The sequence below is a fragment of the Lissotriton helveticus genome, chromosome 3_2 (assembly GCF_964261635.1).
Source record: "Lissotriton helveticus chromosome 3_2, aLisHel1.1, whole genome shotgun sequence".
Taxonomy (NCBI): domain Eukaryota; kingdom Metazoa; phylum Chordata; class Amphibia; order Caudata; family Salamandridae; genus Lissotriton; species Lissotriton helveticus.
Window position 1 is genome coordinate 441,771,682 of NC_136062.1, and position 17,202 is coordinate 441,788,883.

The 17,202-nt window shown below is 49.3% G+C and overlaps 2 protein-coding genes across 2 annotated transcripts in view; both read left to right on the forward strand.

Annotated features, from left to right (window-relative positions):
- Nucleotides 1-17,202, forward strand: part of HSD17B12 (hydroxysteroid 17-beta dehydrogenase 12) — a 331,988-nt gene that overhangs the window by 103,458 nt on the left and 211,328 nt on the right. The window contains exon 2 of the mRNA XM_078684345.1: nt 4,521-4,567. Within this exon, the coding sequence (XP_078540471.1) occupies nt 4,521-4,567 (47 nt within the window). The remainder of the gene's footprint in view (nt 1-4,520; nt 4,568-17,202) is intronic.
- LOC144826051 (uncharacterized) lies at nt 8,628-15,064 on the forward strand. The gene is made up of 5 exons (XM_078684344.1): nt 8,628-10,077; nt 12,652-12,751; nt 12,856-12,954; nt 13,096-13,236; nt 13,405-15,064. Exons 1-5 carry the CDS (start codon nt 9,820-9,822, stop codon nt 15,060-15,062), a joined length of 2,256 nt encoding a protein of 751 aa, XP_078540470.1. The 5' UTR covers nt 8,628-9,819; the 3' UTR covers nt 15,063-15,064.

Consider the following 17,202-nt stretch of genomic DNA (forward strand, 5'->3'; position numbering starts at 1 on the left):
CGCCTCCTCAGCGCCCGACATCACCATAGCCATCCCGGACAATTACAAGATCATCCGAAAGGACCGCACCAACCAAACAGGAGGAGGCATCGCCATTGTCCATAAGAACACCATCCGAATCACGACCAGCTCCGACGATAACCTCACGACCGACGAACACCTCCACTTCCAGATCCACACCGACCCCAGGACCACACTTAGAGGCACCCTCATCTACAGACCACCAGGAACCCGCACACAATTCAACGAAGACATCACTGACTACATCAGCCCACATGCCCTCACCTCCGAGAACTACATTCTACTGGGAGATCTCAACTTCCACCTGGAAAAGAAAAACGACAGCAACACCACCACCCTTCTGGACAACCTGGCCAATCTCTGACTCAAACAAATTGTTGACACCCCCACCCACCTAGCCGGACACACGCTCGACCCTATCTTTACCTCCAGCAAACACATCTCCTTCAATCACACCACAGCTCTCCACTGGACAGACCACAGCTGCGTTCACTTCAACTACAAAAAAACCACGACCCACATCCCCCCACATCCTATCCCTCGAAGAAACTGGAGCAAAATCAACACCGACCAACTCTTCACATCGCTTAATCAAAACCCCCCTGCCATATCATCGGACCCGAACCAAGCTGCCACCAAACTCACACATTGGATCTCCCACAGCGCTGACAAATTAGCACCCTTAAAAAACCACCAGATCAAACTAGGTAGCAAAAAGGCTCCCTGGTTCAACGATGACCTTAAGAAACCCAACCACTGACAACCTGACCACCTTCAAGGACGCCACCCGCAAACCACACCAACTGATCCGATCAACCAAGAAATCAGCATTCAAGGATCGATTCGACAACAACGCCCACTACAGCAAGGAACTATTCAACATCGTCAAAGAATTTACCAACCCCTCCACCGGCACCAACGACAACACTCCCTCCCAAGACCTCTGCGACTCTTTATCCTCTTTCTTCCACAACAAAATCGCCGACATACATAACAGCTTTGAAAACCAGGCCGAAGATCAGTCCACTCCACCCACCCCCGAACCAAAACTGCACTTTCACAACCTTCATGCCTGGAACCCAATCACTACTGAAGACACCATCCGCCTGATGAACTCCATCCACTCAGGTTCACCAACCGACCCATGCCCCCACCACATCTTCAACAAAGCAGACTCCATCATCGCACCCTACCTCCGAGATGTCATCAACTGCTACTTCAACTCCGCTACCTTCCTGGAAAGCTGGAAACATGCCGAACTCAGCGCCCTTCTGAAGAAACCCACAGCAGACCCCATCTGAACTTAAGAACTACCGCCCCATCTCACTCCTCCCATTCCCAGCCAAAGTAATTGAGAAAGCCGTCAATAAACAGCTCGCCGCCTTCCTGGAATCCAACAACTCCCTCGACCCCTCACAATCTGGATTCCGAGCCAAACACAGCACCGAAACGTCCCTCATCGCTGCTACAGACGACATCCGAACGCTACTGGACAACGGAGAAACAGTTGCCCTCATCCTACTTGACCTCGCCACCGCCTTCGACACAGTCTGTCATAGCACCCTCATTCAACGCCTCAGCAACGTCGGAATACAAGGACAAGCTCTGGACTGGATCATCTCGTTCCTCACCGGAAGAACCCAGAGAGTCCGCCTCCCCCCATTCAAATCAGAGGCCACCGAAGTCATCTGCGGCGTACCACAAGGATCATCTCTCAGTCCCACCCTTTTCAACGTTTACATGAGGCCCCTCACATCCATCGCACGACAACACAATGTTATGTTATGTTATGGTCATTTATTACGCGCACAGATGCTCCAGCAAAGGAGCGTCCTGGCGCCCGACAAGGTACCAACACAACACAACTTAAAGAAGGTATAAAAAAGAAGCGAATTTAAGAGAACAGAAAAGTCTTGACGGCTCTACGGAAAGAGAGCCGATCACCAAGGGCACGTATCTCTGGAGGAAGGTAGTTCCACAAGGGCGCGGCACGTACTTGAAATGAACGGCCGCCAGCACGACTACGCTTAAAACGAGGGACTACTGCAAGTTCAAGGTCCGATGCTCTTAAAGAGCGGACCGGAGCGTAGGGAGACAAGAGATTCAAGAGAATCAAAGCAGGAGAGCCCTTGAGGATCTTGTGAGACACACAAAGTACTTTAAATTGGATCCTCTGCTTGATCGGCAGCCAATGAAGAGAACGCAGAGTGTTAACAGCAGAATAAAACCTGGGTAACCCCAATCTCAACATCATCTCCTACGCAGACGACACCCAGCTGATCCTCTCCCTCACCAAAGACCCAAGTATCGCCAAAACCAATCTACACGAAGGAATGAAAGAAGTAGCCGAGTGGATGAAAAACAGCCGTCTAAAACTAAACTCGGACAAAACGGAAGTCCTCATCCTAGGATCATCCCCCTCTGCCTGGGACGACTCATGGTGGCCACCGGCCCTGGGTACAGCACCCATACCCACAGATCACGCACGTAACCTGGGCTTCATCCTAGACTCCTCCCTCTCGATGAGCAAACAAGTCAACGCCGTCTCATCTTCTTGCTTCAACATACTACGCATGCTCAAAAAAATCTTCCGCTGGATCCCCACCGATACAAGAAAGACAGTCACCCACGCACTGATCACTAGCCGACTGGATTATGGAAATACCCTCTATGCCAGAACCACAGCCAAACTGCAAAAAAAAACTCCAACGCATCCAAAACGCCTCCGCCAGACTCATACTGAACATCCCCCGTCAAGCTCACATCTCCGGCCACCTGAAAGACCTCCATTGGCTTCCCGTCAACAAAAGAATAACTTTCCGGCTCCTTACCCACGCACACAAGGCCCTCTACGACCTAGGACCTGAATGCCTCAACACGCGACTGTCCTTCTACACACCCAACCGACAACTACGATCATCCAATCAAGCCCTCGCCGCAATCCCGCGCATCCATAGGTCCACCATGGGAGGAAGATCCTTCTCCTTCTCCTTCTTAGCGACCAAGACCAGGAATTCTCTCCCCACTCACCTCCACCTTACACAGAACCACCTCTCCTTCAGAAAGCAGTTAAAAACCTGGCTATTCGATAAGTAATTTACCTACCCCCCCCCCTCAAGCGCCTTGAGACCCTCTGGGTGAGTAGTGCGCTCTACACATTTTTGAACTTGAACTTGAACCCCTGAGACACAGCAAAGGGGCAGTACATCTCCTCAGTTTCTCCAGCTCTTCTCCTTGGCAAAGGTTCCCCTTGATTCCAGAACTAGTCTAAAGTACAGGGGTCAGGCCCCACTTTTTATAGCACAAAATCATTTGTTCTCTGTTGGCAGGGAAGCTCTTTGTTCAGCCAAAACCAGTACTGTCCTATCTGGTGCAGCTGCCCGGCAGGAAGTGGAGACAGCATTGTCTACGGCAGATCTGACCCATTTAGGTGTGAAAGAAATCTCTCCCGGGGGCCATATTAACAGTGTGGTTTGAGGCCGAGGGCCGCACTGGTGAGGGCAGGGTCAGTGGGGGTGCGGGGTCAGTCGGGGCCCCCGAGAGAAAGTTTGTAAGTACCCATGATGTACACACACATGCAAGATGGCTGAAGGCTTGTTGACAGCTGAGCAGGCCTAGGTGCAGTGGTCACTCTAGACTCAAAGAGTTGTGGAAATTCCCGCAGTCACAGGCAGAAGTGGAGACGAGGGTGGTGCGGGGAGGGCGAGGGAGGAGGTCAGAGGTCAGACCTTTGACTCCGTTCCCACCTTGGTCAAGCAGGTTTTACGTTGGTCAGAGGTTCAAACTCAGATTTCAGCTACATTTGTTTCCCCCACTTTCAAGACCTATGTACATGCAGCGTGTCCTTATTACTCTGGCCGCGCAGAGTTCTAGAAAGTCGAGCCAAAGGGAGAGAAAAAAAGGAATGAGAAAGAATCTGCAGAGGTCAGCAAAAGAGACAGTGTAGACTGGTGGAACAAGAGGCAAGAGGGGCAGTCAAGATAGGGCGGCCTTAGTATTCGGCAAATTCATCACTGGGCATCAACAGGCTCCTTAGAAAACCGTTGCTATTATTGTGTGTATATTTAACAAATATTACACATTAAGCACGGTCTGTTGCTATGTTGAAACAAGCACGTGCCTCGCGCGGCAGCAGGGAGAGCGGAGGGGGTCTGCGCCGGGTTCCCTTGCGGGAGCGAGCAGGAAACAATTGTCAGGGCTCGCTCCCGCAAGGGAATCGCCAAACGTGCATGCGTTGCCCTTGAAGGCAATGCAACGCATGCTCGTTTTTGGCTGAAAAGACTAATCAATTGCTAAAGGTCTCCTTCCTATGCAGCGCATGCGCGACCTAACCAGTGCTGCAACCCATGTTGTAGTGCTCTCATAGCTCAGCAAATTAGAACACAATCTGAAGAAAACAGCAGTTCAGTTGTGTGATGCTTAGTGTCTGTCTGATGGGCTTTCGAGGATCACAAGGTGAAATAATTAAACTGAAACCTTTTTTTCTTCTTCCCCCGCAGTTGTCACTGGAGCTACAGACGGGATAGGGAAGGCCTATGCACAAGAGGTAAGTGTGTTGGCGGAGGAGGCTTTAGCGATGGCTCTATAATAGTGTTGTGCAGCTCTGTGCATGGGCTTGAAAAGTCATTGGAAATGTGCGGTTCTATTGTTGTAATGCTGTGCTCCACTAACTGCCCTGAGTGCATGCCTTTACTGCACAATAGTGTAATGCTGCTCCCTGTCTTACTTGCTGTCGCCCTACTGCACTCGCTGTCCTCCGCGCATGCATGAGTGCACGCTTGTTTTACGGAGGTTATACTGCACTCCCTGTCCTGCTCCTGTACCTCTGACCCGTGCTGCAATAAGTGCTCTGAGCATGTGCCTGTCATGTTTGTGCTGTGCTGCCCTGCTAGTCTCTGTGATCGGTGTTGGTACTTTTCCACTTGTCACGTGTTGCTCTCACTATCCTTTGTGTACAACTTTTATTAGTGGTGTGCTTCTTCCAGGCCCTGCACCGAAACTCTTTTGGCCGTGCCCAGCGAGTGCTGCTTTCCTGGCAGTGTGCTTATTTGCAAGCTTCCAAGAGATATGTCAAACAGCACCAAGTAATTATTTAATTAAACTTTAACTGTCCCCATTTTTCTTAGAGACTTCTATTCGCAGATTCCTCACCTTTTGAATATTCCCTCGGCATCAGACTGGATCCTTTACATTTTCGCAGTACTTTGTCGTGCTGTCAGGTGGCACTCTCCGTCCCCGCCTTGACTTGGTTCTGCTCCAGAAATGATGTGCAGAACCTATATAGGCACCACCCCTGCATGCTGACATCAGTTACCTTCTTTCCTCACCTGTAGATCTGAAGGACCGTTAATGTCGCTCTGAGACATTTATTTATAAAACAAAAAAGTTTTCCAGTCTGTAAAGGATGTCACCCCTAAAACTGACCGGTTTAAAGATGGGGACAGTCAAAAGAAATGTCTCTGCTGGATCCCCACCAGGTATGTCTGTGATGTCTTGTGTCGAGCCACGACTCCGAGACCTACAGCGACTGCACGGGAAACAGTGTTTATAACGCTGTCAATACCACGCGGGTAGGTATCAACGCGGACCTTACAACGTCTGCGTTGTTACCACGCATGGCATTACATTGCAAGTAGTATCTACGACTTGCGCTAGATGGCGCGCAACACCAAGTAATGTGTTGTATTTTAAATCCAACACATTCCCTACTGTTGCGCTAACTGGAGTAGGAATAGTAATTTATATATTCCTAAATCTAGCGCGCCATCTAGTACAAGTCGTAGAAACGACTTGCGATGTAAAACCATGCGTGGTAACGTACACGTTGTAACCTACTGCGTGGTAATGCATGTCGTAGTCACGTCATACATTCCGACTACACGTCGGTGAACGTAAAAGTCATCAGGGGCCTAGAGCTGAAGCTTTATATCACCAAGCATAAAAACTCCCCATAGCACGGCTCCTAGTCATGGTTCACATTGAAAGTTGATTGCCAGAGTCGACAGCCGGAGTCTAGGGGCTGGGTTGCTGCTGCCAAAATACCCGGGTAAGTCAAAGAGTATGGACCAAAAATTGTAGCAGGATTATGCCCTCTTACGTCACTCTTTTTCACCTCAACAGGTGTGGGGGCGGTGCTCCAACACTCCAGTTCGCTTCTGTAGTTATCTGACTTTTGAACAATGCACGCACCTGGTTCTGGCACAAACAGTTACTGGAGCCGGCAGCCATGCCACATCAGATCGTAGAGTTCTACGCAGCCATGCTTCTGAAATCCCTATCTGCTTACTCTGGCATACCTTTGGGTCGCAAGGTATCTAGAGACACTCCGTCTGGAGTGCTGCCAGGGAGTGTGCGCCCTTTATGCCAGTTGGGCCATCTGAGCTCATCTTGCCTCCGGTCCTCACTCCGCTGCGGAGATCAGGAGCCATGCTGGCCCAGGGCACTTCAACACCGATGCCGTATCCATCTATGTGGAAGGGGAGACTACCTTTACTGAGTGGGAGTTTCACCGCGGTAGGTTTACAACGCACGTTTTACAATGCAAGTCGTATCAACAGCTTGCGCTGGAGGGCACTGGAAGCTAAGGAATAGTACGATTTCGTATTCCAACACCTTCCCTACTGTACATAGACTGGTGTTGGCAAAGTAAATCATACTATCCCTAAGTCCAGCGCCCTCTAGCGCAAGTCGTTTAAACGAATTGCATTGTAAAACCCCCGTTCAAACCCCCATTCAACATGATCGCGTAGTATCATCATACATTCATGTGGCAGGAGAAGGTGGTTCCTATAGTTTGCTCCGACTCTGAATCGGAGTCAGTCCGACCTCTACTGAATTCCCGCTCCATTCCACCTGAATCCCCCACTTGAATTGCTGCCTCCACGTTGTATTCCCTTTTTGGCACAGTCTTAGGCTACAAGTACAGGTCTGGATACCTCCCCAGAAACGGGCTTACTCTCACACCCTGGACCAGCCACAGAGGAATCTGCTTTCTCTCCATAATGCATGGGGCAGCCAAAGGACTTGACCTCTGGCTCCACATAGTGGAGGTCAAGATCAGTGTATTGACAGAAGTCCTCCAACTAGGACAAACATCTACCATTTAATGAGGCACTGACTGATGTCCTATTGGGGGCTTGGGCTAAACCTTGCTCTGTCCCCCTCAGTCAACCGACAAATTTCCAGGTGAAAACACCCTGCTCTAGACGACCCTACATTTCTCTCGCAGAACCCATCTCTCAAAAGGCTAGTGGTGCAAGCTCATGCAGGACTAACCTAACCACAACTCCTTTCCTACCACTCTCCCTGAAGGGAGTCTAAACGGGCGGAAACTGGTACGCTCTGCTCCCAGTTTGACACTGTGATCATTAAATACCAGCTGCCTGGTGGGATGCTGTTCCCATGCCCTTTGGGACACCGTGGCACGATTCCTCTGTGGTGTGTCTGAAGATCTCCTACCAGTCCTTGCTCAGGCGATTCACGATAGTAGTGATGCCATCAGCACTAGTGTTGCCGTTCATCACTAGGCGATTGACTGGGTTCTCAGGTGAAGTCCAGTCCTCCCTGATGGACATGCCCTACGAATTGATTGGCATATTTGGGGTGAAGGGCTACTGTGCTCTCCAGGCCTTTCCGTCCACCTCACCTCTTATTGCTCCTTTGGAGGGTTTGGTAGAGCTGTACCATACCTCCAGCCTCAACAAGGAACCCAGCAATTGCGTGATACAGGCCATGGTGCCCACTGCCCCCGTGACCAAGGTCATCAACCCACTCCGTCCTCCCACCCACACACCCTCTGCCAGCACCACCTGTCAAACCTCTTTAGTGTGCCCTTGGAGGAGCACCATCACCCGGTGGGAGGCAGAAGCTTCAGATTTGTCCCACGTTGGCAGGACTAAGATCAAACAGGTGGCTTCTCACAGTAGATACACCTTTCCCACCCTCTCCTCCGCTGCACCTTCCACGACCTCCAGCCACTGGATGAGACCATTTTTTGATTTTGCAGCAGGATGTGCAAGATATTTTGGCCAAAACGGTTATCGAGAGGGTGCATGTGCTCGCAGTAGGATGTGCTTGTTATTTCTGCTATTTTATGAGAAAGTTGAATGAATGAATACATTTGGATTTGTAAAGCGCTAGCTACCCTGAGGCCTCCTAGCGGAGAGACCGAGAGGCAAGAGGTGCTAGTGAGGGGTAGTGAAAAGATGAGTTTTGAGGCGTTTACCGAATGCCAGCTGGTCAGGTCCCCCTCGGAGGGTGGGGGGAGAGAATTCCAGAGGTTGGGGAACAGCGGTAAATGTGCAGTGCTGATGGATATGTCAGAAACGTTTGACACTATCACAACATCCTTCTTCAACGGCTGCTTGACATTGGTATTGGTGGTCTGTGTGGAGGCGGCTCAATCTTGCTTGGAAAATAAGAGGCAGGTGATCACCATTGGACATTTTTAAATCAAAGGAATAGGTGCTCAAATATGAGGTTTCTCGGGGCCCGTCCCTAAGTCTAATCTTATTTATTGTATATATGACCCTCCCCACTAATAACTCCTATCAAATCTTTTGGGATCTTCGTCATGTTTTATGCGGAAGATACCCAATTGATCTCGGCTCTGGATGAGAACTTTTCCACTTAAGAGCTTAATTTTAAAACTTGTCTCTCCGACGTGAGTAGTAAGCCGGGATACCACTCATCAAAAAATCCTGGTCGCAATTTTGACATGTCTGGTCGCAAAAGGCTGGTCGCAATTTTGACAGCTTTTGACATGTCTGGTCTTAAACTTCTGGTCTCATTTTTGACAGTTTAAGACCAGGACTGTTTAAGACCAGGGTTTGATCTGGCCTTAAACAGTCTGGTCTTAAACTTCTGGCCTTAAATTTAACAGCTAGGGCAGCAAAAACATGTGGTAATTGTGTATGTGTTTAAAAGTGCATAGAAAAACTGCCTGGTTGCAGGCTGGAATGTCTGGGCACTTTTAAAACTGGGGGTTTGCAGCCTGCTGCTGTTTGAACAGCTGCTGGGGCAGGCCTGAGTTCCCCAGCCCAGGGCCTGGGAAGAAGAATGTGTCATGTAGGTGTCAAAGCTGTAAAGGGTCCTCACAGTCTTAAACTCCTGGTCGCAATTTTGACAGTTTAAGACCAGGACTGTTTAAGACCAGGGTTTGATCTGACCTTAAACAGTCCTGGCCTTAAACTTATGGCCTTAAATTTAACAGCTAGGGCAGCAAAAACATGTGGTAATTGTGTATGTGTTTAAAAGTGCATAGAAAAAAACTGCATGGTTGTAGGCTGGAAATGTCTGTGCATTTTTAAAACTGGGGGTTTGCAGCCAGCTGATGTTTGAACAGCTGCTGGGGCAGTCCTGAGTTCCCCAGCCCAGGGCCTGTGAAGAAGAATGTGTCATGTAGGTGTCAAAGCTGTAAAGGGTCCTCACGTCTTAAACTCCTGGTCTCAATTTTGACAGTTTAGTTCCAATTTGACGTGGCTGGCAGGAAATTTGACATATGAGTCCCAAGGTAGATTCTGTTCCCGGGCTCCCTAATTCCCAGGAGAAGGGGTCACGTAGGGGTGAAGAGTTTTACACCGGCCCCCATTGTCTAACCCCACTCTTCCCAGGATAGGCCTTGAGTTTGAGTAACAGGTGTCAAAGTAAACAATGTTGTACTGTTTATACTGTACAAGGATAGAAAAAAAGGTTCCCATCCAAAGGCCACCATGACATTGTTCTAAACACCCCTCAAGTCATAAAGGGGTGTGGGGGGCTTCTAATTAGCATGCTAGGACAGGTATAAAAAGGCCCCTCATGGAACACTGCCAAACACCCATTCAAAAAACCCCCTTTGAGGAGCGACTGGCGTGGATTGTTCTGCTGTACCTGGAGGACTCCTGCATCTACAACCCAGTCAGAAAACCTTTGTGGATTTCTACACCATCAAGCCCTTCAAAACCTTTGGGGAGTGACTGGCCTGGATTGTTTTGGAGCCAACCCAAGGAACTTAAGGCAAGAATGGACCGGAGCAACTTTTCCCAGATTGACACCGCCTGTCAACATGTAGAGAAGGTAAATAATGGATGGCGCAATGGTGTATTAGGGTGTACATGTAGTTTGGAAAAAAGTTGCACTTTTAAAAAATAGTACTATGTAGTGTGGATTGTAAACTGTTAATCTTTAAGGCGATGTGCTGTGTTTAATGTGAATAAAGGTTTTGTTGAAGGATGGAGTTTAAAAAGACCTGAATTGTAATGTAAAGGTATTTAAAATGAATAAAGGTTTTGTTGAGTTTAAAAAGCTATGTGTGTAGGTATTTAGTGTTAATGGGGTGGTGACGTAGGGTAGAGTTTGCAGGCTATGTATTTAAGGGGCATAATGTTGTAGGCCTTAGGAGGGTACATGCAGAGTGGAACAGGGTATTTTACAGCTCATAGAAACATTTAACCACACTGTAACGGTACCATAGGGGCTTTAAATAATATACAGGGCATATAATTAAAAAATTAATAATGCCTGGTTGCACTCACCAAACCGCTGTAGAGAGTTGGAGGGGTCCATGGAGGGCTCCGGGGTCCTTGCTGCTCCTTGGGGGGTCCTGAGGGCCTTGTATTTAAAAAAATAAATAAACCCTGGGGCCAGTTGTCCAGGGGGGCTCCTGGTGGGGCGCCATAGTCCCTTGGGGTGTCCTGGGGGTCTCTGGGTCCCTAGTGCAGCGTTATTTTTAAAAATATGCCCCCAGAGCCCGCGTGCCTCGGGCGCTGCTCTGGGGGGTGGGGGTCGCGGTGTCTCTGGGCCTCCGCGGCCGTTCCTTGTGTAAATAAAAGGCCCCCAGAGCCCGCTTGCCTCGGGCGCTGCTCTGGGGGTGGGGGTCGCGGTGTCTCTGGGCCTCCGCGGCCGTTCCTGGTGTAAATAAAAGGCCCCCAGAGCCCGCTTGCCTCGGGCGCTGCTCTGGGGGTGGGGGTCGCGGTGTCTCTGGGCCTCCGCGGCCGCTCATGGTGTAAATAAAAGGCCCCCAGAGCCCGCTTGCCTCGGGCGCTGCTCTGGGGGTGGGGGTCGCGGTGTCTCTGGGCCTCCGCGGCCGCTCCTGGTGTAAATAAAAGGCCCCCAGAGCCCGCTTGCCTCGGGCGCTGCTCTGGGGGTGGGGGTCGCGGTGTCTCTGGGCCTCCGCGGCCGCTCCTGGTGTAAATAAAAGGCCCCCAGAGCCCGCTTGCCTCGGGCGCTGCTCTGGGGGTGGGGGTCGCGGTGTCTCTGGGCCTCCGCGGCCGTTCTTTTTAAAAAATAATCCCCCACGAGCCCGCTTGCTGCTGGCGCTGCTCGAGGGTGAGGGGTGTAGGGCTCCGGTGTCCTTGGGGGCTGTGAGGGTATATACCAGCCCCGGGCTCCACGTGGATCCAGCAGCAGGCAGCATGGCGGCGTGAGCTTCTCCGGGGCTGCTGTGTAAGGACCGCCCCCAACAGTGATGAGTTGGTGACATCACTGAAGGGGCGGCCCTAACCCTGCAGCCCCGGTGTGGTTTTTTATTGAGAATTATCTAGCGCTGGGCTTTACCCCGAATGTGTCAGGGCGCTTCACAATAGCGGGACACGCCTGGGGCATAGCGCTTCACATAAGAACTTGCTGCAAAAACATAAGGACTAAGGATTACATGCACTACATAAAAAGATACAAACAGGAAAACACACCACGGAGCTGCAGGGCAGGGTCCGCCCCTCCACTGATATCACCAGTGATGAGTTGGTGATATCACTGGAGGGGGCGGACCCTGCACTGCAGCTCCGAGGTGTTTTTTTTTTTTTTTTTGTGTTTTATTAGCTAGCGCGAACTGTACACGAAGGCTGGCAGAGCGCTTTATATATGACCCATTTGTAAGACATAAGCACTAAGAATTGGATGAGTTATATAAAAAAGATACAAGTAGAAAAAAATGTAGCGCAGACTTTATCCCAAGTTGTCAGAGCGCTTTACACAAGAACCTGTTTGCAAAACATAGGGACTCAGGATTACAGGTGTTACATAAAAGATACAAACAGAAAAAATACTGCTTGTTAGCGCAGACTTTACCCGAAGGTGTCAGAGCGCTTTACATAAGACACAGTTGCAAAACATAAGGGGAGTGACATGTGTGCCGGTTACAAAAGCAAACGTTAAGTTACATGAGTAATAAATAAAGTGACAAGTGTGCAGGTTACAAGAGAAAACAAAGTACAGTTAGAGCTATAATACTGTGATATAAGGCAGACACTCAAGCACAAGAATAAGCGTTATGTAGGCAATTGTGGCAATGGCGCAACTATTTAAAGCACTCAAAATGTGAGAGTTATTAAACAATGTGTTACAAGAGAAAAGTGGCATGTACATGTTACAAAAGAGTAACCGGTATATAGGGTAGTGGTTAAATGTCAGAAGGGCCATGTGTACCTAAAGTGGTTTACCCCATAAGCAAAGGATATGGCGCAGGTTGTTTTTTAACATATGTTTTAGCGCAGCACTTGCAACGCTTTTTTAAAAATGTGTGTTGGTGCACCCCGCTTATCAGGTTTTAAATGTATACAAGAATTGTTTGAAGTTGTGATACTTTTGTTTAAGAAAGGCGTTTACTAAAACCGCTGCTTTTTTTTTTTTTTTTTTTTATGTTTAATACAGGTGCAAGACCTTGCAAATGCAACCGTCACCAATGTGCCCCCTGCGCTGGCCCCAGCTGTAATAAATAGCAACGCTGGGCACTTGTCAGCCCCGCAGCCAGGTATATATATATTTAAAGCTATGTAGTTCTACGTAGTTTTGTACACCAGTCTCTCAGAAGTTCTCTTTTTTCTAATGGGCTCTCATGTGTGTATGCTTTTACAGCTTATGACCCCGACCTACAACAAGCTTTTGACGATTTTATGGAGTACATCGAGGCTCAAGACGCTCTGAACACTGTGCAAAACACTTCAGTTCCTACAGGTAAATAAAAAGACAGCTGTTATTTAAACTGTCTAAGACGCTGGGTAGTTGGTGGGGTAGGCCAGAGTCCTGACCCTGAGGATGTATAGAGGTAATCATCAGAAAAGATGTCTAATGTTGGGTATTATTTTTTTTTTACAGGTGTCCCTACGCTATGCCAGGACGTCGTCAAGGTCCAAGAGGCGGCGCATGGTTCAAAAGAAATCCCCTTGAAGAGGAAAGCTTCAACTTCTAAAGTGGGACCACTGTCAAAGAAAGGAGCTGCAAAAAGACCTCTTTCAGGTGTGTTTTTTACAAAAGGGTGTGAGAAGTACTAGAGGTGTTACAGCTGCTTGTAGCAAAGCCTATATCAAAAAAGGTGGTTGTGTAGGACGTAGTCCGCTGGTGCTTGTATGTGTTGTTTTTTTTATGCTTTCTCTAATATATATATATTTTCTGTTTATATTTTAGAAGCGGCTCAGAAACATGCTGCTGAAGAGAGGTCGGTGGCGCCCTTAACGGACATAACAACATCCGTCCAGAACAACGGAAGCGGCGCGAAAGGCGTGAGTAGGCGTGTACGCCAGGAAAAACTCTCTACCTACTATACACCAAGCAACACGCTGAACAACCAACTACAGCAATCTATTCTGCACAGGGGTGGGGTCAACACTGGAGGCCTGCCTACAAACCAGGCCTCCCTTAAGAAGAAACAGCGGGACTCAGAGAACCTCCCCAAACCTTTAAAACGTGTGAAGGCCTGTAAGGTATTCACAGATCCCCAAACAGAACAGTTAAACATGAAGAAGAAGACACCGGAGGTGCTCCAAGAGGGTCAGGCAAAGCTCTTAAGTCCTGAGAAGAAAAGCCCTAGCACCCCTGAGCCCCAAGCTAGCCCCCTAGATTTATCTATAAAAAAGGATGCTAAGCCCTTGAATGAGACCTATACAACCTTGAGCCCCAAGGAGGTGTTAGTTGCACCTGTGGGTGTAGAAGAGGCGTCGCCACCACAACCCCCTAAAACATCGCGCCTCTCAAGGAAACATCTGAAGCTGAAACCGGGGGTCCCTAAGCTACAGTTAGCAGAGACCCTCAGCAACCCTAAGGCAACGCCGGATCCACCAAGCGTCCTGAAACCCCAGACAGTGCCAAATAGAATAACTGTACATGTAGAGGTGCACGCCCCTGAACAGCCCCCAAAACCGGTTGTAAGTGTTCAGGCACAGCCTAGGGTCTCAACAGGTGATACTGCGCAACCCCTAGAAGGTCCTTCTACCACGATTAGCAACTCTCTTGAGGCGTTGAGGGGGTTGGTAGACACCATAGGTAGAACCCCAGAAGCGGTGTACCAAGGGTCTTTGAGCACAGAGGGTTTACAGAACACAGGTAACCAGGCACCACACCCTACCACCGACATTTCAACTAGGCCCCAGGATTACAACGACACCTCCTCACAATCCTCATACCCTTTGTCCCCGAGTACCCCTCCAGGAGCATACGACCCTACCAGCCCCACGGCCATTCACATGTACACCCCCGTGTCCAGCCCCTCTGCCAACCCCGTGTACAGTCCTGTGTCCAGCCCAGCTGCCAATCCCGTGTACAGTCCTGTGTCCAGTCCCATGGCCAGCACCTCTGCCAACCCTGTGTACAGTCCCGTGTCCAGCCCCGTGGCCAGCACCTCTGCCAATCCTGTGTACAGTACCGTGTCCAAACCCGAGGCCAGCACCTCTGCCAGCCGCGTGTACAGGTCCGTGTCCATCCCATGGGACATGCCCGTGTACAGACCCGTGTCCAACCCCGTCTTTGAGGGTTGCAGTATAGATGGGACTGGGGGGGTGCCTCCATTTATAAGACCTCGCAAGGTGTGCCCCCCTAAGCAGGAACAAGATGGGTCTGTAAACACAGAAGATGTATTGAAGACACACGTAAGAGAGATACAGATGGCGGTTCGAAAATTAAAACGGCAGGCGAACCGTGCACTCATAAGAATGGATATGGGGTATTCCAATCTCATCAACAAGAGGGAGGCCCAACATCTGGTCGTGGCCAGGGTTGGGGTTTGTAAAAAAGACATCATACAGATGTGTCAGGCGGCTGTGGCCGACATACAAGGTACACATTCATGACTATGTAAGCACCAACCCCTAAAGACCCCCACAACCACTGGTGCTCATAAGAGACCCTCAAAATATAGCCGTACGGTCCAGAGGTTAGTGACAAAGTCTGCACGCTTCTTAAAACTGCTCAAGCAACGCCCAGTTGGTACCCCACAAACCTTCAAACAAGACCCCAATGTTTCCATAGAACCCTTCAAACAAGACACCCCTGTTTCCCTAGACCCTTTCAACCACGGTACCACAGCTTCAAGATCAACGCCTGAAGCATATAAGCCAGCACTTCACCACCGACAATACATAGGGGCAGGGTCTAACATCCCCAGGGTCGGCCATTTAAAGGGGGTAGGGGGGATGGCAAAACTCCAAACAACGCAACATTCAGAAGGACCCAGGGGTGGAACTGTAGCGGGGGCCTCCATGAACAAGACATCCAACGACAGCGACCTACCTGTTCAGATAGGCTGGGGCTTGGTATCTAGAAAAGCCTGGGCCCGTAAAAAAAAACAAAAGTGGCTTAATAGTACAAAGCAACGCCGGCTTTTAATAAATAAGCTCAAGAAGGCTAGAATATGCGCTACCCGCAGGTTTACAAGGACCTCTGAGACAGGGACCAACCTGACCTCCCAAAGTGACACATCAGAGAACACCTCCACAAATCACACTCCTACTGATGAGGGCCCAGAGCCCTTGTTTTTAGAGAGTGTTAGGAGTTACACTCGCAATGTAGAGAGGTTTAGGGCCGTAGAACACTATGAGGAGTTTAGATTTGTTAACCTACATCAAATAACATCAACCACTCACGGTGTTCTGGCTATACATCAGGCTGTGCAGGAGCTCATAGTAAGGTTGTTACACGCTGTGGGGCCTAATGACTTTTTCCAACTCCGCTTCCAGGGGCAGGGTTTTGACACACCGTTGTTCACCAGGCGGAAGACCCGAGATGTTTTTGATGCTGTGCAATTTTTAGAAAACCTCTCAAGGCTTTTACAGAGTAAGGCTGAACTAGTCGCCTATGGCACGTTTAGAGTCATAGCCCTCATTGTACGGGGGCGTGAGGGGGGTGTTTCCAGACCCTTAAAGAGCGTACTATACAGTAAAATAATTGGCAAGAAACAGAGGTGGCTGCTCAACTTTAGCAACGCCACTGCCAATACATGTCTGGCGGCCAGCATCGTGGGTCTGTTGATGACTCGCAAGACCCCTGACGCTGTCATCATGTCTAGAGCTGCTGAAGCCCATGAGGTTCTTGAAATACCTCCTGACCGAATGGTCGGCTTTGGTGATATAGGTCTTTTTGAGAACTATTTCGCCGTGACGGTGAAAGTTCTCTATCACAGCGGTTCCTGGAAGTACTTTACAACCGGGGAACCTGTGAGAAACAAGACCGTATATGTCCTCCACATGGAAAATCATTTTTACGGTATCTTGAACCTTAAAGGTTTTCTGGGGGCCAAATATGTGTGCGCCCACTGCGATCATATATACAACAATAAAACATACCACCAGTGTGAAATGTGTTGTAAGATGTGTCAGAGGGACGGCTGCATAGAAGACGCTACCCTAAAGGTGAGGTGCGGCATCTGTAGGTTGTTTTGTCGCTCGCAAAACTGTTTGAGCATACACGAGCAATCTTACAGCTGCGTCCCTAAAAAGGACTGTAGCGAGTGTGGGCGGTATGTGGCAGTGAATCACAAGTGCAAAGGTATGATATGTCCCCGTTGCCATGTATCTTACAAAGCCGGTACCAACCATCAGTGTTATATGGTTAAAGGTCCATCTCAGACCAAGACCGAAGACTATATAGTGTTTGATATAGAGTGCACACAAGAGACGGGGGTACACCAGCCTAACTACATTTACGCGCACCATCTAACTTCCGACGACAGTTGGGAGTTTGAGGGACGAACGTGCGTTGGTGATTTCCTGAGCACTTTCATTCAGGCCAAATTCCAAGGATATACCATGCTAGCCCACAACTCGAAAGCCTATGACTCCTTCTTTATTCTACGAGACATGATTCGTGAAAAGATACAGGTGGAACTCATAACCCAGGGGTCTAAACTGATGCTGATGACGGTATGTCCTTTAAAAATACGCTTCATAGACACCCTGAATTTCCTACCCATGAAATTGAGCAAGCTGCCAAAGG

Bases quoted from the DNA above. Each gene is read 5' to 3' on its own strand.
- LOC144826051 (XM_078684344.1), top strand. From the start codon at position 9,820: ATGGAACACTGCCAAACACCCATTCAAAAAACCCCCTTTGAGGAGCGA. The intron at 10,078-12,651 runs GTAAATAATGGA...TGTTTAATACAG, and splicing joins CCTGTCAACATGTAGAGAAG to GTGCAAGACCTTGCAAATGC. The intron at 12,955-13,095 runs GTAAATAAAAAG...TTTTTTTTACAG, and splicing joins AAACACTTCAGTTCCTACAG to GTGTCCCTACGCTATGCCAG.